Source organism: Bison bison, unplaced genomic scaffold (genome assembly GCF_000754665.1).
Source record: "Bison bison bison isolate TAMUID 2011002044 unplaced genomic scaffold, Bison_UMD1.0 scf7180017864345, whole genome shotgun sequence".
NCBI lineage: Eukaryota > Metazoa > Chordata > Mammalia > Artiodactyla > Bovidae > Bison > Bison bison.
Window position 1 is genome coordinate 3,653,550 of NW_011494917.1, and position 23,224 is coordinate 3,676,773.

At 43.0% G+C, this 23,224-nt stretch overlaps 1 protein-coding gene across 1 annotated transcript in view; it reads left to right on the forward strand.

Annotated features, from left to right (window-relative positions):
• Window positions 1–21,836, forward strand: part of SLC25A30 (solute carrier family 25, member 30) — a 26,088-nt gene extending 4,252 nt beyond the window's left edge. Inside the window, exons 2-10 of the mRNA XM_010854625.1 lie at window positions 5,958–6,072; window positions 7,947–8,094; window positions 10,200–10,294; window positions 11,289–11,374; window positions 13,170–13,265; window positions 13,928–14,052; window positions 16,085–16,223; window positions 17,838–17,918; window positions 18,903–21,836. Coding sequence (XP_010852927.1) covers window positions 6,009–6,072; window positions 7,947–8,094; window positions 10,200–10,294; window positions 11,289–11,374; window positions 13,170–13,265; window positions 13,928–14,052; window positions 16,085–16,223; window positions 17,838–17,918; window positions 18,903–18,944 — 876 coding nt within the window. The 5' untranslated portion in view covers window positions 5,958–6,008 and the 3' untranslated portion in view covers window positions 18,945–21,836. The remainder of the gene's footprint in view (window positions 1–5,957; window positions 6,073–7,946; window positions 8,095–10,199; window positions 10,295–11,288; window positions 11,375–13,169; window positions 13,266–13,927; window positions 14,053–16,084; window positions 16,224–17,837; window positions 17,919–18,902) is intronic.
• Window positions 21,837–23,224: the final 1,388 nt, after the last annotated feature.

The following is a 23,224-nucleotide window of genomic DNA, read 5'->3' on the forward strand; positions in this document are numbered from 1 at the left end:
CATCTCTTTCAGAATTTTCCACAGTTTGTTGTGATCCACACAATCAAAGGCTTTGGCATAGTCAATAAAGCAGAAGTAGATGTTTTTCTGGAACTCTCTTGCGTTTTCCATGATCCATCGGATGTTGGCAATTTGATCTCTGGTTCCTCTGCCTTTTGTAAAACCAGCTTGAACATCTGGAAGTTCACGGTGCACGTATTGCTGACCTCAGACAGGTTGCTGCTGCTGCTGCTAAGTCACTTCAGTTGTGTCCAACTCTGTGCGACCCCATAGACGGCAGCCCACCAGGTTCCCCCATCCCTGGGATTCTCTAGGCAAGAACACTGGAGTGGGTTGCCATTTCCTTCTCCAATGCATTAGGAGCTCCAATGCATTAGGAGCTGTGTTCCACTTAGCACATGTAGTGTCTCAGCCAAGAAAATAAGAATCATAGAGGCCATGAGGGGTGGGGAATGGTTAATGATTTCCTTTTGGAGTTGTTAGTTACAGCAGACAGGTAGTTAGGTGTAAGTAGAGAAATGGAGGCAGGGGCCAGGTGGCAGGAAATCAAGCATCTTGTTAACAGCGAGGGTCCCTAGGCAGATAAAGGAAAACAGGAACCTTCAGACTGACAGGAAACGACACCATTTTGGGTGATAAGGGTCGGAAAGCAGGCAAAGAAAGGTGGAAAAGATGGGAATCACCTGCATCCAAATGTAATCCTTTGCTGTCTGTGCTCTCTTTACAATAGGGCTTCCCTGTGGCTCAGTAGTTAAGAATCCGCCTGCCAGTGCAGGAGATGCAGGCTCAATCCCAGGTGGGAAAGATCCCTTGGAGAAGGAAGTGGCACCCCACTCCAGTATTCCTGCCTGGAGAATTCCATGGACAGAGGAGCCTGGAGGGCTGCAGTCCATGGGGTCCCAAAGAGTCAGACACGACTGAGCAACTCAACAACAGCAAAGTCTTACAGATAAGAAGCACCCATCTTGCACTGATGCCATGACACTTCTGATCTGAGCTAAATCCCCAAGACAAAAATCCTTTTTCTCCTCAGGAAAATGGGGCTGGGATGAAAATCAGGGAATATGACCCCCAGGCTCGTCCTTCTCCAGTAAATATTGCGCTCCTTTATTTGTATGCTCCTCGTGACCAGCTTGCCAAAGAAACTGTGGGTGGCAGCTCTTCGCCTGTAAGCCTACTGTCTCTCTTTGCTTAAATAAACTTTCACTTTACTTTCTTAATTTCTCTGCTTCATCTCCGAATTTTTTCGTTATGGAGAAAGAACCTCCAGTTCACTGACCATGGGGTGATGGAATATTTTGGAACTAGATAGAGGCGCTGGTGGTGTGACTCTGAAGGTACTGAGTGCCACTGAGTTGTTTGCTCTGATGCTTTGTTTGTAGTAAGTGAATTTTGCCTCAGTAAAAAAAAACTCTGGAAAAAATAATACCATTTGTATTGGAAAAATTAATTATCCCTATTCAGATGATCGGGAAATATCAATAACCTCAGATACACAGATGACACCACCCTTATGGCAGAAAGTGAAGAGGAACTGAAGAGCTTCTTGATGAAAGTGAAAGAGGAGAGTGAAAAAGCTTAAAGCTCAACATTCAGAAAACTAAGATCATGGCATCCGGTCCCATCACTTCATGGGAAATAGATGGGGAAACTGTGACAGACTTTATTTTCTTGGGCTCCAAAATCACTGCAGATGGTGACTGCAGCCATGAAATTAAAAGACGCTTGCTCCTTGGAAGAAAAGCTATGACCAACCTAGACAGCATGTTAAAAAGCAGAGACATTACTTTGCTGACAGGTCTGTCTAGTCAAAGCTATGGTTTTTTCCAGTAGTCATGTATTGATGTGAGAGTTGGACCATAAAGAAAGCTGAGCGCCAAAGAATTGATGCTTTTGAACAGTGGTGTTGGAGAAGACTCTTGAGAGTTCCTTGGACTGCAAGGAAATCAAATCAGTCAATCCTAAAGGAAATCAGTCCTGAATATTCATTGGAAAACTGATGCTGAAGCTGAAACTCCAATACTTGTGTGGTCACCTGATGGAAAGAATTGACTCACTGGAAAAGACCCCGATGCTGGGAAAGATTGGGAGGATAAAGGCACGACAGAGGATGAGATGGTTGGATGGCATCACTGACTCAATGGACATGAGTTTGAGCAAGCTCCAGGAGTTGGTGATGGACAGGGAAGCCTGATGTGCTGCAGTCCATGGGGGTTGCAAAGAGTTGCACACGACTGAGTGACTGAACTGTTTCAAATTGACTACCTTCTGAGTGCTGTTAGGAGCTTCCCTGGTGGCTCAGATGGTAAAAGCGTCTGCTTGCAGTACAGGAGACCCAGGTTCAATCCCTGGGTCGGGAAGATCCCCTGGAGAAGGAAATAGCAACCCACTCCAGTACTCTTGCCTGGAAAATTCCGTGGATGGAGGAGCCTTGTAGGCTACAGTCCATGGGGTCTCGGAGTCGGACAAGTCTGTGCGACTTCACTTTCACTTGAGTATATATATTTCTAAGACTTTTCTCTAAATTAAGCATATTTTTATGGTTTCTATGATGTGTCTTATCAGTAGTATTCACAGCTGCTTAGTAGTATTTTCTCCTTAATTAAAACACCATCATTCCTTTTGATCATGTACAGCCTCAGGTAGTAGCAGAAAGAACATGAAACTTGGGATCAAGTTTGGGGGTTGTAGGTCCATTTCTGCCCCCTTGGCCATGTGGCTTTGGACAAGGAACGTTCCTGAAACTGGCTTTCCTGGTCTGTTTTTCTGTCCTATCCCAAACTTCTTGTGGGGGGATCCACTGAAATCATTTATATTGAGCACTTTTGTAATGGCAATCTGCAGTACTTCTGCATGTCACTGTTACATGGTTATTGTTTTGTTTTTTAACTTGAAGTCAGCAAAATTCAAGAATGGGTGGAGGACAGTACATGGATTATTGGATTTATTATTGTGTTTTACAGTGTGTAACTTACAGTGTTAATCATTATCTTACTTATGACTTCAGTAAGGCTAAGAATTAGTTAAGTACAAATATTAAACTTTAAGGATGTTAGATGAGTTTTTGGGAGCAGTGCTTGTTCTTTGGTACAAAAATACTTAAAACATGTGTTTTTGTTTTTGTTTTTTTAAAATGATGATTTTTAAGTTCCATGCTTAGGGAGCCTTCTACTTTACTCATCTCTTCAGTTCAGTTCAGTTCAGTCGCTCAGTCGTGTCCGACTCTTTGCGACCCCATGAATCGCAGCACGCCAGGCCTCCCTGTCCATCACCAACTCCCGGAGTTTACTCAGACTCACATCCATCGAGTCAGTGATGCCATCCAGCCATCTCATCCTCTGTCCTCCCCTTCTCCTCCTGCCCCCAATCCCTCCCAGCATCAGAGTCTTTTCCAATGAGTCAACTCTTCGCATGAGGTGGCCAAAGTACTGGAGTTTCAGCTTTAGCATCATTCCTTCCAAAGAAATCCCAGGGCTGATCTCCTTCAGAATGGACTGGTTGGATCTCCTTGCAGTCCAAGGGACTCTCAAGAGTCTTCTCCAACACCACAGTTCAAAAGCATCAATTCTTCGGCGCTCAGCCTTCTTCACAGTCCAACTCTCACATCCATACATGACCACTGGAAGAACCATAGCCTTGGCTAGACGAACGTTTGTTGGTAAAGTAACGTCTCTGCTTTTGAATATGCTATCTAGGTTGGTCATAACTTTCCTTCCAAGGAGTAAGCATCTTTTAATTTCATGAATGCAGTCACCATCTGTAGTGATTTTGGAGCCCCCCAAAATAAAGTCTGACACTGTTTCCACTGTGTCCCCATCTATTTCCCATGAAGTGATGGGACCAGATGCCATGATCTTCGTTTTCTGAATGTTGAGCTTTAAGCCAACTTTTTCACTCTCCTCTTTCACTTTCATCAAGAGGCTTTTTAGTCTCTTCACTTTCTGCCATAAGGGTGGTGTCATCTGCATATCTGAGGTTATTGATATTTCTCCTGGCAATCTTGATTCCAGCTTGTGCTTCTTCCAGGCCAGCATTTCACATGATGTACTTTGCATGTAAGTTAAATAAGCAGGGTGACAATATACAGCCTTGACGTACTTCTTTTCCTATTTGGAACCAGTTTGTTGTTCCATGTCCAGTTCTAACTGTTGCTTCCTGACCTGCATACAGATTTCTCAAGAGGCAGGTGAGGTGGTCTGGTATTCCCATCTCTTTCAGAATTTTCCACAGTTTATTGTGATCCACACAGTCAAAGGCTTTAGCATAGTCAATAAAGCAGAAGTAGATGTTTTTCTGGAACTCTCTTGCTTTTTCCATGATCCAGCGGATGTTGGCAATTTGATCTCTGGTTCCTCTGCCTTTTGTAAAACCAGCTTGAACATCAGAAAGTTCACGGTTCACATATTGCTGAAGCCTGGCTTGGAGAATTTTGAGCATTACTTTACTAGCATGTGAGATGAGAGCTAATATCCATAAATGAGAAATAGATATCAGTTTATCAGTCTGCCAGGGTCCCCTTTGAGTTCCTGTGTTTTCTCTTGGTTTAAGCAAGCCGATTGGCCATCTTGTGAACTGACATTAGTAGTACTTGTGTTAGGTCTCCTGGGAAGTACAGACCTGGGGAAACTCCCTGGACCTACAAAGTAAAAACCTTGGGCATATTGCTTACCGATGACTATGGTAAATTACTGGCCAAAAAGGTCATTCCAGTTTTTCCATATCTTATGAGAAACGCCAATGAACTTTTTGGTCAACTGAATGCAATTTTACTTTAAACTGACAAGAATTAAAGTTGATAGCAGATACACAGAAGTGGGGTAGTTTCCTTGTGTCTCCCTTTACTGGGCGCAAGCCCAGATTTGCCAGCTGAAATCCCGTGAAGCTGCAGAACATATAATGAATGTGGGGGCCTGGCTGTGGCAGGTGCATGCGTGTGTGTCACAGTGAGTGAGGGCACGTAGCCTCAAAGCGGGGTGGAAGGCAGCCTTTGTGAGTGTCTGTTTTGTGTTAGTTTTAAAAAATATACTTAATTTCCACAATAGGCCTAAAAGCTGGGCATTTTATTTTGCTTAGTGAATAAAGGTATGGGCTCTACCCCTGACTGGTTGCCTTGGATGTTTCGACGATGAAGAGGATGGAGAATTGAAAAACCTAGAGGTTAATAACTGGAGCTTTATGAATGAGGAAGGAAGTGATGGGGCTCTCACCCCATAGTTGGCCTTGTTTCTTCATCCCAGGCCTCCTCACAGCTAGTAGCATAGTATGGGTAAGAGAAGAGAGGTAACTTTATAAACTGGAAGTATACTGTGGCCATGCTAGGTCAATAATTATCATTTTAGCTTGTGACACTGGGTTGCAACATCTTGCTACTTCTGTGAATCTGAAGAACTTCATTTCCTCCCAGGAGGGACTCACTAAGACAGTGGAAAGCCAATAGCAAATATTTATTTAGTGTTGAAGAACAGGTTGAAGATAACACGGGCCACCCAGAAAATTGGCTTCATGTACCACACTATACACATACACGCATTTCAAGGTATTATTTTATTGGATTATTTATGGCCTCGGTGAGAATTAAGGCCACTTATAAAGTGATTTGGGGTTCAGGAGATAGGGTGCTTTGCTTTATAAGGTGAGGATCACCTTGGGAATTGTGGGGGGTTTCCACGGTAGCGTCTGGTGGCACCCTCATCTCATTCTGTGACCCCATGGACTGTAACCTGCCAGTTTCCTCTGCCCATGGGATTCTCCAGGCAGGAATACTGGAGTGTGTTTCTGTGACCTCCTCCAGGGGCCCTTCCCAACCCAGGGGTTGAACCTGGGTCTCCTGCATTTCAGGCAGATTTTTTTTTACCATCTGAGCTACCAGGAAAGCCCATCTCCAAGTGAAACAGAAGTTTAAAAAAGAAACTGCCTGTGTGAGAAGTTCCATTGAAACGTCTTACTTTTGTGTCCAGGAAAAACCCCATTGGAGGCTATGCTTCTGTGAACGACAGACAGCGGTGAGCATGTCCGCCCTGAACTGGAAGCCCTTCGTGTACGGAGGCCTGGCCTCCATCACAGCGGAGTGCGGTAAGTAAGGAGCCCAGAGTGGAGGCTGGCCAGCTGCCTGCTGCATACCACAAGGCTTACACTTCTGGTCACGATAATTGGATATTGAAAGACTTCTGGTGTGAATGTAGTTCAAACACAGAATCTGAGATTTTGAAACACTTCGTCTTAGAATTTAAAATTTCTTTCCCCTCTTGGGAATCTTTTAAGACAAAATAGGGACTTTCTGGGTGGTCCATTGGTTGAGAATCCACCTTCCAATGCAGGGGCCATCAGTTCGATCCCTGGTGTGGGGATTAAGATTCTATACGCCATGGGGCAGCTAAGCTCACTTGTCACAAGGAAAGATCCGCATGACACAACTGTCATAAGACCCGATGTAGCCAAATAAATAAATATTAAAAAAGAAAAAGGTAAACAATGACTCTGACTGCTTATTAGCAGTTTAGGGTTCAAAGTTCAGTGGGGAGAAGGTTGAACCAGTTGCCCTAACGGAAGCCTCATGAATCATTGTTGACTGACATCTGTCCCCATTCTCCTTGTCGTCCTTCCCACTCTGTCCCTGTGAACACATTTGACTATAAAGAGGTTTAGGGAGCCCCACCATCTTCCCAAGCCAGAGGTGAGCGACCGTCATTGCGTCGTCGTGTTCCCATCACGCTCGTTGTCCACGTCCTGCTGATGACTTCATCAGCTCCATCTCCCAGCACATCCCGTTTGTTCCTTTGTTTATTCCTTGAATCATTCATTCAACACATGTTGGTGATTGGTGAGAATTCCCTGGCGGTCCAGTGGTTAGGACTTCCTGCTCTCACTGTCTGCGGGACCCGGGTTGATCCCTGGTCAGGGAACTAAGATTCCACAAGCCTCCTGCTGTGGCCTAAAGGAAAACAAAACAGAATGAAACCCACGTTGGCTGAGATGCTGCTGTGTGCCAGGTGCTAGGTGAGTCACTGCTGACCTGGGGTGACCGCAGGGACTGGAGCCGATGGGTTGGGACGCTGTAACCGCTCACCCACCCACCCCTGCCTTCAGTTTCCTCTGTGGACTCATTGACACAGTGACGCACGGTTACTGTGTTCGGGGGTGTATGTTTGGATGGACTCTCTCTTAGGTACCACATTAAACATTTTAGCCTATATTAAGAGTCACTTTTGGAGAAGGAAATGGCAACCCACTCCAGTCCTCTTGCCTGAAGAATCCCATGGACGGAGGGGCCTGGCGGGCCGTGGTCTGTGGGGTCACAGAGGGTCGGACACAAATGAAGTGACCAAGCAGCAGCAGCAAGAGTCACTTTTAGGCTGTAACACACAGTAAGAAACTCCTTTAGAAAAGGCATTTATCTCCATTCACATTGAATACAATATTAGCCTTCACATGTGTGAGAAATAGTAACTTTTATTTTTATCATTTTATTATAATTATTTTTTGGCCATGCTGCACAGCTCGCAGGATCTTAGTTCCCCGACAGGGGTCTGAACCTGGGACAGCAGTGAAAGCACCGAGTCCTAACCACTGGACTGCCAGGGAATTCCCAGTAACTTAGATTTTAAAATGGATATCTTTTGTATATATGTTTATGTGTATATATGTATATATGTTTGTATAAAACATTCCAAGTACCTACTTTAGATAGCAGTGTAGCCTCTTCACATTCTATGTAGAAAAAGATGGGACATAAATACAAATATATGGAAAAGAAAATAGTTAATGTGTTTTTAAAAAAATCTTTTGATTCTTAATTTTTTTTAAAGTAAGTGGAAGACTGCAAAGTATCAAATTCTTAATTCTGCTTTTTAATCTGAATGTTTCCTCAGTAATAAGTCAGTGTTTATCCTTTATTTAGTGGAATTTCTTTCTCTTAAGTGAAATATTTCCTTCTGAAAAATTTTAAGGTACCTTTCCAATTGATTTAACCAAGACACGGCTCCAGATTCAAGGCCAGAAGAATGATGCAAACTTTAAAGAAATCAGGTATCGAGGAATGTTGCACGCATTAGTGAGGATAGGCAGAGAGGAAGGCCTGAAAGCGCTGTATTCGGGGTAAGTAGACGTTTCAAATGGACAGACTTCACACTGAGACTTCACAGAGAAAAAGTCCAAGTTCGGGGTGTATTTGAAAAGAGCAAGTAGCAATGGTTGATTGTTTTCGTTTCAACTTTGCTTTCTACATGTTTTGTATAGTGAATGTTGTGGTAAAACTTTTTACTATAGTCAAATACAGATAATGGTACAAAAATTACATTTGTTTTGAAACGTTCTGTAGTTCATTTTTTTCCTCTTCCCCTTGGCTATTACCGAGCTTTTTACCATAACAAAAATGATGTCGTATTCTCCGTGGACAAGAATTGCAGTGAACAGCTTTGCTTTAGTACAGCGTTTAGTGAACATTGTGCTGTAGGCGCTGGATAGGAAAGTGATTAAGAAGGGACCCTGCCTCTATCAGAGGCCCTGCAGGAGGTTATTCTTTCAGATGATTTAAACGAAGAGAGATTGGATGAAAGGGGCTTCCCTGGTGGCTCAGTGGTAGAGGATCTGCCTGCAATGAAGGAGATCTGGGTTTGATCCCTGAGTCGGGAAGATCTGGAGAAGGGATTGGTTACCCGGTGCTGCATTCTTGCCTGGAGAATCCCATGGACAGAGGAGCCTGGTGGGCTACAGTTCATGCGGTCACAAAGAGTTGGACACGACTGAGCGACTAACACTTTCACTTTAATAAAAGGGCTGCTTAAGGGTTAAGGGAACAATTGAAGGGTTACCTAGAAACTGGCAAAATGAGAAATTGTTACCGAGGCTGGGACCAAAGGAACAAGGAGAAAAGAACAGTGTTAGCAGAGCCTCCCAGGGCTGAAGCCTTGAAGGAGCCTGTAGGAGCAGTAGAGGGATGCTCTGCTAGTGCCTGGGGAGAGGAGGAAATCCTCTGCTTCTTCCTGTCCCTCCTGCCCTCTCTTCCACCTTCTACCTGCTGACTCCTCCTGGAATCGGCTAGCAAGGGAGAGGGGTGGTAGTCCAGCAGCAGCTCCTGCCCTGAAGGAACTGTGTAGGGCAGAGCATCCACATAGTGTGTGACCTCACCCATGGAGTGATGGGAAAGGAGGAGACGCGCTGATGTCTCTTCCGGTTCTGGCCAGTATGCAAACGGAGGTTCTGTTCCTTGATCTAGGACCCAGGAGAGGAGAGCGGGTCGTTCGGAAGTGAGGGTAATTAGCTCAGTGTGAACTCTTGCTCTGGTGGTAGGTGTAGGGCGTGTGAGTTGAGAAATCTGGGAAGCAGGTGGAAATGCATCCTAGAATCAGGGTTGGAAACATGAGTTCAGGAGTCAGCAGTCTTTGGGCAGCTGAAGCCATGCGAGTAGATGAGCTCATCTGGTAAGTGTGTGGAGCCAGGAGAGAAGAGAGGAAGGACAGAATCCCCTGGCCCCTCAGAGGACAGAGGTAGGATGCGCAGAGAAAGGAGAGGAATGGAAGAGGCTTAGGGAGGAGATGATTGTAAGCAGGGCCAAGGGTGGACTGGAGCAGATACCACAAGGCGAAGGGGCTTCATAAGATGCTGATTGAAAACCATCATTTGATTTAGTAATTGAGATGTCCCCTGGGCTCATTTTGGTGGGACGGGGGGAGGGGGGCGGATATTGATGGAGAGGTTGGAGGGAAGCCCAATTGCAGCCTAAGAAGAAGTGGTAAGTGTGGCAGGAGAACCTGGGAGTGTGAATGCCAGGTGATTATGAGATTGGGGAGGGTCCCTGGAAGGAGAGGGAATAACTGGAATAGGGCCCCCAGGGAGGTGGGTGGTGAACTTCAGAGAAGCCCTGGAGGGTGCTGACAGAGGCCAGATTTCATAGGGACTCTGTCCCAAGAAAGGAAAGCCCTCCACGATCAGGGAAACGGAACTCTGTGTTCACGTGTTCGTGAACGTTTTCACTGAGGATAAATACAGTGTGCTGAGCTGTCATTTAGGGAGCTAATAACTTGCACACATTTGACTGAACCCGCCTGTGTTTTTGCTGGATTTCGAACTTTTAAGAGAAATCCATCTTCGTGTAGTTTGCGGAAGGCAGATAGCATGCCTGTGTCCCTTGGGTGCATCCTCTAGAGGATTTTCAGTGACTCTTAAGAATTCCTGTGTCCCTTTGTCCCTTGGTTTGGCAGGATCGCCCCGGCAATGTTACGCCAGGCTTCCTATGGCACCATCAAGATAGGCACCTACCAGAGCTTAAAGCGGTTATTTGTCGAGCGTCCAGAAGGTGAGTGGGGAATCCTTATTCCACTTATGGACAGGAGGTGGGTTGTTTAGTCTTTTTACTCAAGTGGTTTACGAACAGAGGAGAACTTTGGGCATAAAGTCTAAACAAATTCTGCCTAAAGCATGTCAGCATTAGCTGAATTTAGGAGGGTAACAGTTAAAAAGAGCAATTTCCAAGCTTCTTAATGAGTTACTTCCACAACATCCAGACTAGGGAGTAGTATGTCATTATAGTTCTAGCCTACTTAAAATTCTCTAAAATCCTAGGACGTATCACCTATTTTTCAGGAAAGCAGGCTGTATTTCTTAGTGTTAAGAACTCTGATTTGATTTTATTTTATTGCTGGTTGATTCTTTGACTTTGCTTTAATCCATAGAAGTTTCTATCTGTTTCACAAAGGAATGAGCACCCGTCACTCTTGGGTGAGAGCAGTGAGGAGGAGCAAAGCTGCTTTAAAGTGCGTCAGTGTATTCCAAATAAGTATGGCGTGCTTGAAAGTTTTATCTCCACGTTATCTCACAGGGTATCTTCTGTTCTCTTACCGTGGTGTACTACCTCATCTTATTTACAATAGTTATATTTACACACACGAGTGAATTGATGGGTGGTTACTTTTCCATGATAATTCACATTCCTTCTTAGGTTTCAAGAAATTTTGCTATGGGACTTCTCCTGGAGGTCCAGTAGTTATGACTTTCACTCATAGAACTTGGGTTCAGGCCCTAGTTGGACAAGTAGGATCCTGTAAGCCAAGTGGTGCAGCCAAAAAAAAAAACAGAATAAAAAGAAGTAACTAAAAACAAAATGAAGTTTTTCCTGAGAAAAATCTCTTCTGCCAACAAAATCCCAAATTCTTTTAGAATCATTTACTTTGTTAAGCATATATTTCTTTATTTTCCTAAGTGAACAAATGGTATGTAAGTGAATCTCATTCGTATATGCATTACATGAAGAGTTCTGTATATGTGAAAAGTCAAATAATGTGTCTTTGCAGATGAAACCCTTCTGATAAATGTGGTCTGTGGGATTCTCTCTGGAGTCATATCCTCAAGCATTGCTAATCCAACGGATGTTTTGAAGGTAGGCAGCCCTATATTTTGGGCTTCCCTCATAGCTCAGTTGGTAAAGAATCTGCCTGTAATGCAGGAGACCTGGGTTCGATTCCTGGCTTGGGAAGATCCTCTGCAGAAGGAAATGGCCACCCACTCCAGTATTCTTGCCTGGAGAATTCCACGGACAGAGGAGCCTGGCAGGCTACAGCCCATAGGGTCCTAAGAGTCCAACACGACTTAGCGACTAAACCGCCACCACAGCCCTATAACCTTCAGGCACACTCTGCTTTTTCTTAATGAGATCAACACTCAGATCATGAAAATTTGAGAATATAACACTGTGCATGTGCGAGTCTGTTTACAGTTTTAGTGCCGGGAAGCTTCTAACTTAGAAACCTGCATTAGGGGGTTTCCCACTGGTACAGGTGAGCTCATGAGTAGAGCCCCTTCTTGGAGACTGTGGTGATTTGGGAGGTTTTGGTGACTAACCAGAGAAAAACATTTAGGCTTGGATGCATTTCACTTGTCATTGAAAATCTCCTGTGTTTTATTGGTTCATGAAAATAGGTGGACTGCAAGTTTTACACCAGTCGAGGCTGCACATTGGTGACCCTTTCAGAAGGCATTACGTTATCCATTAATCTGACTCCAGGAAATAATAAAGAAAATATTTACTTAACCACAAGTAGACATACCTTATTAGATGACCTTGCCGACAGTACCAGGATACAGCCTTCTTAAATCCCTTGGGACTAATGAATTAAAATCAGTTAGGTGCACGTCCTTGTTTGAACCGTCTCAAGTTTTCCCTTTCCTTCCCTCCCTCTCCTTCTCCCCCATTATTGCAAGCAGCATTCATGATGCTCCTGCTTTGTGCCAGTTGGTGCCCTGTGTACTTAGAATCCAAGAATGACTAAGGCAAGGACCCCGCCTGCAGTCTTCAGTCTCATAGGAGATTCTGATAACATCAAAGCTGTGCACGGCAGGGACGCTGCAGTTACACAGGTGCAAAGAGAACTAGCAGGCTCTGAGCTTACCCCGTGCTGGGGCTAGATCGCTGAAGAAAAGTTTCCGCACTCATTCACCTCTTACATGTGTGGAGAGGCAGTTTCCTGCATTTTGTCTTATTTTCGCATGTTACCATGGCAGTAGCAATCACCTTTAGAGTTAGAGGTAAATGCGTGTGCTCCCTCAGACAAAATAAGGTACCAGTTTTTAGTGAAAAGTCCCTCTTTATTTTTAAAAACGTGGAGAGCTACATCAAACGTTATTTTTATGTTGGCATCTCGGTCATGTGAATTCCATGGCTGTGGTAAAGTTCACTTGTAAGTTCAGAGTGTGACGGCGTCACATGGCTGTCCTTTGGCCAGCACGTCCGCATACCTTTCGGTTTGGCTGGAGGGAAATAATAGTGGCTTAGAGTAACTAATTTAAGAAGAGTGCTTGCCCATGCTTGATGCTGCCAGGCACACTGGGTACTCATTAATTATGTGAAGTCTTAAAAATTAACACTCAGAGTCTCTCTTTCCTGCTTAGTAACCTAGAGGAAAATATGCCATTTTCTTTCCATTTCAAAAGACTATTATTAATAATAATAATTTTGTTTTGACACTTAACTCTGGACTTCCCTCGATGCTTTTTGATGATTCCAAAGTACCTAAGAACCAATCCATATAAACTTAAGCTAGCTTTATAGTAATATATATGGTACAGTTTTTTTCTTTTAATGGTTATTAAACAGCAGGTTGATTTTTTTTTTTTTTTTCCCTGAATTTGGGGAGAAACATGCTAGTTTCTTTCTCACGTTAGTCTTTAATCTCTAGATACGGATGCAAGCTCAAAGCAGCACCCTTCAAGGAGGAATGATAGGCAACTTCATTAACATTTACCAGCAAGAGGGCACAAGAGGACTGTGGAAGGTGAGCTGACTTGGTTCTTTTTCTTTTAAAAAAAAAAAGTTTTTTTTTTTCCTATTTCCATTATTTTATCTAATCCAAATGGCATAATGCAGTAACTGAACAATGACGTCTGCCCTTGAAGGGATCTTCTTCCTTAATTTCCTTAATTTGTAAAATGAGAACATGTCATGATTTTACATCAGGAATGTGCCATGATTTTACAGTAACTTTTGTGCAATTCACATGGAAGAAATGCTATGAAGGCTGAAATTTTGTTTTTTTCTGTTTTAAGTTCTTAGGGAGAAGGGCTTACAGTTATCTTGGGTTTTTTTCAGTGGTATGGTTTCATGGCTTCTCTGAAGACCATTAATCAGGCGCTGGTATGGAATGCTATTTCCTAGTGTTCTAGGGACTGTCAGTTCATAGAATGGATCCGAAAGGCGATCCAGTCCCATTCTCTCCGTACATCCGAGGAAACCGGAGGCGCTAAGCGGTGACTTGTCTTGGTGAAGGTTGTACAGTTAGTACCAGAATCAGAATTAGACTTTGGAGTTTCTGACTTCTTACCCTCTGCATTTTTCTACTCTGTCACTCTGCATTTCTACCCACCAGCAGGCAGACATAAAAATTGGCCATCGTTTGGGAGAGATGTCTGAATCTTCATTATTCATGTTTTTACCCAGGGCGTGTCCCTTACTGCTCAGAGGGCTGCTATTGTGGTCGGCGTGGAGCTACCAGTCTACGACCTCACCAAGAAGCATCTGATTCTCTCAGGCCTGATGGGAGACACCGTGTATACCCATTTCCTGTATGTTTATAGATTTTTTTTTTAATTAATGTTTTAGGTATGCATGACTTTAGAGTGGAAATTTGCTACAAATTTATAGACATTTTAAAGAAAGTTTATTATGAAAGTATTATATTCTCATATTTGAAAATTATGGTACAGAAGTAAAGCAGGAAAAGGTACAATAAGCCTTTATCCTTTTACCTAGGTAGCCATTGTTAACTGTTTGATATGTACCTTCAGGTTTTTCTATGCACGCGTAAGTACGTCTACAAAAATACATTGCTGTGTTGTGCTCAAGCGTGTCGACTTTTTACGACCATGTAGACTGTAGCCCGCCAGGCTCCTCTATCCATGGGATTCTCCAGGCAAGAATACTGGAGTGGGTTGCCATGCCCTCCTCCAGGGGATCTTCCCAACCCAGGGATCTAACCTGAGTCTCTTGCGTTGGCAGGTGGATTCTTTAGCATTGAGCCACCAGGAAAGCCCCACAAAAGTATTATTATATGTGCTTTATTATGCATCTATGATTGTGTTTAGCATTCTTTTATTTTTATTTTTATATTTAAAATTTTTTTTCAACTTTATTGAGGTGTAACTAGCAAGTAAAATTGTAAGATATTTAAAGTGCACAATGTGATTTGATACATATGTGAATTGTGAAATGATTACCCCCATCCAGTTAATTAACACATCCATCATTTTGTGTGTGAGAACAAAATTATTCTACTCTCGTAGCAAATTTAAATTATATATAATACTGTTATCCACCATAACCACCATATTATATATTAGACCCTCAGACCTTATTCATTTATTATTATTTTTTTTAATTTTATTTTATTTTTAAACTTTACATAATTATATTAGTTTTGCCAAATATCAAAATGAATCCGCCACAGGTATACATGTGTTCCCCATCCTGAACCCTCCTCCCTCCTCCCTCCCCATACCATCCTTCTGGGTCGTCCCAGTGCACTAGCCCCAAGCATCCAGTATGGTACATCGAACCTGGACTGGCATCTCGTTTCATACATGATATTTTACATGTTTCAATGCCATTTCATTTATTATTTTTAAAATTAATTATTTTGGAGTATAGTTGCTTTATAGGGCTTCCCAGGTGACTCAATGGTAAAGAATCCACCTGCCAATGCGGGAAACTCGGGTTCGATCCCTGGGTCAGAAAAGTTCCCTAGAGAAGGAATGACAACTCACTCCAGTACTCTTGCCTGGGAAATCCCATGGACAAAGGAGCCTGGGGTAGCAAAAGAGTCAGACCAGAACTGAATGACTAAACAACAACAAGTTGCTTTATGAGACCCTCTTCATCTTAAAACTGAAAGTCTGTGTGCCTTTCCCAACCTCTTCCCTCTTTCCGCCAACCCCTGGCTCTCGCAGTCACTTTTCTGCTCTGTTTCTATGACATCTGGCAACTTTGGAGACTGTTGTGATTCTTAAGCCTCAGCTGGACAGGGAGTGCCAATGACATCTGCTGGGTAGAGGCTGGTGAACCGTGTATGTCTTACACTGCACAGGAAAGACCTTCACAACAAAGAATTATCTGTTCAAAGTGTTAGTAGCTGCGAAGCTGTGAAACCGACTCTTGAGTTAGTTGATACCAGGACTGGTCTATGGTCCAGGTATCAGTTTAGTGCTACCATGGGCCCCCAGTGGGCATTATATTACAGTGAGGAAATCTTTTTCTCTGATCTCTTAGAACAGGGTAGTTATGATACGGCTAAAATTACTCTGATGTCTGTTTAGAGGTGAATAGATAGATACAATAGCTCATCCTTGGAAGATGTTCCTTGTATGCTTCTGTATTCCTTCCTGTTTCCATGACAGTCCAGAACCTCAAAGGTATTGTTAGCCGGGACTGGGATTTATAAACCAGGATAAACAGTGCTGGTGTTTGGAAGTCTGTGTAGCACTTCAGATAGGGTCCTTATTCACGTGTATTCTGTCCAATGTTACCTGTTACATGTTAACCTAATTGGGGGGAGGCCGTTTCCTGCCTTTGATATGCTTTTCTAATGGTCTCTTCTTACAGCTCAAGCTTCACCTGTGGGCTGGCGGGAGCCCTGGCCTCAAACCCTGTGGATGTGGTGAGAACGCGTATGATGAACCAGAGAGTCCTCCGAGATGGCAAATGCCCTGGCTACAAAGGTACCCTGGATTGCTTGTTACAGGTGAGTGGGGTTGTCCGTCCGTACCCTGTTGCGAGTTCTTTCTGTGGCTTCTTGGCTTCCATGTCATCCTCTGAAGAGTTTCTCTTCACGATTTAAATACACAAGGGTCTGGAGCCTGATGAACCTCTGGTTCTGTCACTGGTAATCCTGTGACTCTGGTCCATACAGACACTCCTCAGCCTCCTCACAAGTGGCACAGTGGTACCACCCGTGTCACGGGATTATTATAAAAATCATTGCGCTAATACTGCCGAAATAGTTAGCGTGGTGCCTGGAGTAATGTTAGGTAGAAATATTATATATGTTTATAATAAGTATAAGCAGAGTAATAAAGCCTTGTTCATAGAATATGATATATTAATATAAGGGACACTAGTGAAATAAGCACATTTACTTAGTCTTCAACATTCTGTTGATGGCTTCTGTCTGTGAATCTGCCCCCCAAATACGTGTATACATGTATGTATATTTTTTTTTTTAATATATTTTATTTTTTAACTTTACAATATTGTATTGGTTTTGCCATATATCAACATGAATCCGCCACAGGTATACAGGTGTTCCCCATCCTGAACCCTCCTCCCTCTTCCCTCCCTGTACCATCCCTCTGGGTCGTCCCAGTACACCAGCCCCAAGCATCCAGTGTCGTGCATCGAACCTGGACTGGCAATTCGTTTCATATATGATATTATACATGTTTCAATGCCATTCTATATTATTTTTAAATTTATATTTATTTAATCAAAGAAGTATCTAAGTTTTGAGGGCTTAATATAACTAAGATGAGTGGTGCCCTAAAGCCTAGAGATGGTACAGAGTATTTGCCTAAAACGGGCTTTTATAAATACAAAATCTAAATGAATATTTAGAAATGAAAGTTCATTTTTCTTCTGTCTCTGCTCTGCTGTGAAGGGTGAGAAAATACTCATATTTTCTGTGATGGCAGTAGAACTGTGTCTGCTTCCAGAATATATCGCCTTCCTGTTGAGTCAAACTGGAATGAATATCCTTCATTCAGACATCTCTGAAAGGAACCCATGAATCTTAACCTTAATTCTCGGTTTAAATAACTGGGCCTACTGTTGATGAGTAGATGAAAGTTTGGGACTGTCTCTGCTACCGGACTGCCAGCAGCCAAAGATGAGGGACCACTTCTGTGGTTGCTGTTTTCCGTCATAATGCTGGCACACCCCTAGACTTCAAAATGAAGCAAAGATACTTAATGTTGCCTATCCAATCACATCAAGTAAAGGTCCCCTGAATTATATCTTTATCACTGTCGCCTCCCTTTCTAATTTATGACCTGTTGTGAGTCCACATGGCAAGGAGGCAGTAGACTCTAGTTTGGAGTTAAATCTCACTTCTTCTTCATCCAGCTCCTGTTTGGTCTGGGTGTGGGATGGTTTGGTACAGAGCCTGAGTCCTCACCTAGGCAGGAAGCTTTAAAGAACAAAGAAAGGCAGTGGGCAATGATTTTGTAGATAGTCCTTCCAACAGAATTTTATTTTTAAGAAAAACAGACCAGTTCAGTTCAGTCTGGCTACTAATTAAGGCATATTTGACATAATTGGAAAGTTGGATGCTAACTTCTTTTTCCCCCCTCCCTTCTAACAGACATGGAAGAATGAAGGGTTTTTTGCTCTATATAAAGGGTTTTGGCCAAATTGGTTGAGACTTGGTCCTTGGAATATTATTGTATCCTTTTCTGTTGCAGTAGATCTGAACAAAGATATACCTAAAGAATGTTGTTTGCATAAACCGTCGGGTTATTAATTATAATTAAAAGATTTTTTTCTCTTTTGAATTCTTCTCATTGAATAAGTTAACTATTCAGTTTCTTTATACACAGGTAGAAAGTCTCTCTGCCAGCCTCTGTGAAACTTGGTTTAATGATGGTGTTCTTGAAAGCCAATGATATCAGTGAAAACCTTTATTTAGACTCTGCTCTAGGAGCTGAGTGTGTTTTTTATTTCAGAGAGAGACAAGGACTTATTTATTTATTCTGTAAATCCCTGGCCACCCTTGGGCAGGATGTGGCTTGGCAGCTATGTTCTAGAATGCTCGAGAGTGCCCAATGATGGGAATTAGCTTCTGAATTATTTGCCTGATTAGCAGTTTGTCCTCCGTGCCAAAGTGAGAGGCAGGAAAGAAACGACAGTTTGTTAGGAATGAAAGGGCAGAATTATGAAGTAGGAGATGTTGGTTTCTACCAGTTTTGTTCTACTTTAAAAAAAAATTGTTTATTTTTAACTGAAGGATAATTGATTTACCTCCCTTGTTCCTCATTATCTGTGCTTCCCTCGAATGGAAGCTTGCCTACCAGCCACCCTGGAGGAGAACTTCCAGGGTTGCTGCCTTCTCTTACAGACTTCACTACTCTTATTGTCTTCCCCAACGTTAGAAAACTAGCAGTGTGGATGTACTCCCAGAGGCTGTTGCAGCTGATGCAAGGGATTTGTGTGCCTCAACTGTGATTTGTCTCTTCCAGGCTGATCTTGGGAAGGCTCCCTGGGAGCTCTTTTGGGGTGGTTGAGGATGGAGCCCTCGTGTTTCATCATGCCCCCAGCACATGGTCTGCCCAGACATGTTTGTTAGGAGGCGTGTGCTATTTGTGGGTCGGTTTTGATACGTCAGGGTTAAGATGGCATAAAATGTCAGCCTTAACTAATACACCTGCAGTTCTTTGTGACCTATGAGCAGCTGAAGAAACTGGATTTGTGACAATCAAGACTGCATGAGACATCCTCTGAAAATGCTCACTTCTGAAATAGCGAAGCCTCCTGTCTTTCCCACTGCTTCTCACTGCTTGGCCTGCCACAGATTAAGGTGTGAGCGAGCAACAGGTGAGGGCTGGGTTAGCTTGGATCGCTGTGCCCCGGCATCGGATACTCTGCACCAAATGCTAACGGCCTCGACTGTAACATCCAGACACTAGTCCTTACCATTCAAGTGCCCTTCGACATCAAAGATAACAGGAAGTGCATGTTTCTTGCTAAAGAAAACTTGCATGAAGGTCAGGAACTGTGAGCCATTTCCTTCAGGCGAAGAATAACTCCTGGAGCACCTCAGCTGATAGCCAAGACTCCCAGACTGTTCTGAAGAAGCTCTTTGGAACCGTGGGATGGAACGTCTCAGACGGTGTTACTGTTCCTGAGCTTTTGGGGGGCTTTGGCTTCGTGTCTGCTGAAGAAATTCACACATGGAGACGTGGTGTACCCCAAGTATAAACAGGGCGGGTTAGAGATCGCTGGAACATTGCATTGCTTTGTAATTTCCTATTTTGGCAGGATCTTTCACTTATAATAAGTGACTTTTAAGCCTTTGACCACCGGACCTTTGTGAGGAATTGTTACAAAGTATTACCATCTGAACTCATGATGGTGTGAGAGGTTGGCTTGGGAGGTAGCAAAGTCTGTGTTGTGGGAGGTGTGTTTAAGCAACTTGGGTTCTGTCCTAGCTAATGGTAGTACTGGGTTGGCCAGAACCTTTGCTCAGGTCGTAAGAGCGTGGGGAAAATCCGAACAAACTTTTTGGCCAAGTCAATAATTTGTGATATTAGCAAAGTTTCTACGTCCCAGTCTGTACAATGGGGATAATAACATGTATTGATACTGAGTGTCAGGTGAAGAAAACAGTAGCTCCTACTACTGGCCTTGTAGCATAAGTGTCTTTACATCATGATGTCGTATAGCCATAATTCCAAAATAAATAGTTCCTGTGTGTGAAGAGAGTCATTTTATCGTGAACTTCTCCCAAGGGAGGTCCTGTGATAAAACTCTTGTGAAAGAAAGAGGCTAACGTTCTGTTGTTTCCCTTAGTGAAATGTAGCAAGTTAATCGAAAAGTTGATTTTTTTCAGATTTCCCAGGTTTTACTTTAGTTTTGGTCATGTTTGTTAAAATATTTCCTGTCTTGGACTTCCTTATCAGTTTGGATGGAAAATCCTTGCTTGAAATTTGAAAAGCAATATTTTTGTATACCTAGAGTCTGATAAGAGGTATATAATAGTTTCGTTCTTTTCTTCTAAAGACAGGATATCATTCTTCTTTCTCGTCTTTTACTCTTTTCAAAATAAAAAGTGACTCTGAGAGAGTCCCAGGACCTTTATACTTATAGAAGACATCCCTAGAAAAGGAAATATATTCAGCATTCACTTGGGTAGCATTGGTTCTACCCTTAGAGTGTGCTCAGTCATGTCCAACTCTTAACTACCCCATGGACTGTATCCCGCCAGGCTCCTCTGTCCGTGGGATTCTCCAGGCAAGAATACTGGAGTGGGTTGCCATTTCCTCCTCCAGGGGATCCCCCCGACCCAGGGGTCGAACCTGTGTCTCTTGTGTCGGCAGGCAGATTCTGGACTGCTGCGCCACCTGGGAAGCCCTGTGAGAGTACCAGTAAATACGTCCTCCCTGGGGCTCCAGGACAGTCACCTCTGCTGTATATGCAGGTTCCCAGTCCGTCCAGCCCCTGGACTGCTTCCTCCTTCAAAGCAGAATAGAAGGCACGCAGATTTTTTCTTGGGGATTGGGCAGTTTTTCCTCCCTGTCTCTCTCACCTTGCCTTCTATATTAATGCTGACTTTGAAAATAAGATTTTGTGAAGCAGGATTTCTGTTCCAAAAGGAAGAGCTAAGGCAAGAAAGGAGGCGGTCAGAGGGGCAGGTAGGTGTTGATTGCTTCAAGGTTCAGATGAAAGTCTAGTTCTCGCTGACCAGCTCCAGATGTGATACTAGAGAGCTGAGCCCCTTCAGGCCTCGAACCTCGTACTAAACCATATCTTTAGAGAGGAGACTTCTCTTCTTACCAGAACATTCCATTGATGTAAGGGCTTTCTATAGAAAGGCTTTCACTTTTGGGCTCCTTGAGTTTAAAGGATGACTTTTTATGAGCCACTCTTTGTTTTTCTCCCTTAATGTAGAAAACATTGTAAGTATACATATAATTCCTAAAACAGTAGAAGCGAGTTCATTTTGAAGACCATGAACAGACTGAATGTCACGTAATATTTATTATATCAGTTTATTCAAATATGTACATGTTCATACCAGGAGGAAAAGAAAACCAAACCCCTCTGTAAAAGGTAAGCACATTTTAAAGACATGTATTTCTTCAGTGCAGACTTATTATAAATACCTTATAGAACAGAGTCTTAACCTGTTTTGATTTTTTTTTTTCCCCTGTTCCCTGAAAGAGTTATGCAGTTATTGAAGCTTCTAACCAAGGAAGAACTTGAAGGACTGGGAGACTTGGTCCCCTTGTCTATGGGGCTATGACTATAAGTTCCCTCCCTCCACTCCCTTGGATATTGTTAAATGTAGCAAAGGGATTTTTAGCTTTTATAACCCAAATGAAGAAAGTGGATTTTTTTGTTTGTTTGTTTGCTTGTGGATTGGTGTAATCATTGATGGCTAAGTTTGGCTGATTGTGATATAAAGAACGGCTTCTGTTTTCTGTATTTATTCATGCACCAGAAATAGTGTATATTATTATATAAAGACTATAAATGTTTTCATAAGCCTTTATATTTTGAGCTCTTTATTTAAACATTGTTGGAAAATGTGGCATAAACCTTGTGTCATTATTTAATAAACTGTGGTAATATATAATAATAAAAATGATTTGTGGTTATTTCAGATGCATAGAAACATTTGAACAAAAACAAGCTCTGAAACGTCCAGGAAGCTGGAGTAGATCTGGCGTCCATGAAGCGGCTGCAGACATTTCTCTCTGCTTAGAGAAGTTGTCGAGATCATCTTACTAATTGCCTGGAGACATGTGTGGCCTCCCAGTCTGCAGCTCCACAGAGGCCAGTGAATTTGGCTCATTGGGTTTGCTGGGCAAGGCAGCTTTGAGATAATGGAACACAAGTGGGATGCCATCAGGGCCTTGAAATTTCAGGACCCCTCAGTCCTTCTTCCAATGCCTGGTGTTGGCAAGATCCTTGGTTAACTGTTGGCTAGGCAGACACCTCTAGTTGGGTATAAAACAACCAGGGGATGAAATGCAAACCTGGTTCATTATTTATTTTTTTTACTTGAAAATATTTTCTAGGTGCCTGTCTTAACATTTGAATTAAACACAGTGGTCTATTGAAAAAACAGAATTGGCAAAAAAAAAAAAAAAGAGCCTTGTGGTCTCTGGTCCCCTACCTAAGAGATCAGATGACCCACCTTTATGTGATCGAGTTCACGTGAAGGTCAGCGGGAAGAGCTGGCTGCTGGTGAACCTTAAATGCTTGGAGAGTTCACATCCCACTGGATCCGGGCACCTGTTAGACACGCTGGGCATGGAATCCAGGCTATCTATTTTTAAAGGCACAGCTGATGCCTTATATAGGAAAAAAGTTAAGGTGTAGACTTCTATAGGTATATCATGAACTCAACACTTAGAGGAAAAAGCATAAACTTACATCAGTAGGGAATGGTTGTAAAGGTTGTGGATTAGGCTTCTCCAGAGAATAGCGGACCAGTGGGATGAGTGTGTGCGCCCACGCGTGATTTATTTTAAGGAATATGCTTATGTGATTGTGGGAGGCTGGCAAGTCTAAAACCTGTAGGGCAGTTGCGCAGGACAGAAGACTGGAAACTCAGGCAGGGTTTCTATTTGTCTTTTTTTTTCCTTTGGCCGTGCCATGCAGCTTGAGGCAGTGAATACACTGGACTGCCAGGGACCTCCCTCTGTTTTAGTCTTGAGTTTCTCTGGGAAACCAGTTTTTCCCTCCTAAGATCTCTAACTGATTGAATGGGGCCCACCTATATAATGGAGTGTAATTTTTTTTTACATGATTTTAAAAAATTTAATTTTTTGGCTCTGTTCCTGTACACAGGGTGTTTCTAGTCTCAATGAGGGGGAGCTTCTCGATGTGGTGGTTTCTCCTGTTGCGAAGCACAGGCTCCAGGGCTTACGGGCTTCAATATTGTGAGTCCTGGGCTGTGGAGCTTGGGCCCAGTAGATGTAGAATACAGACTGAGCTGCCCCTCGGCGCGTGAGATCTCTGAGCAGG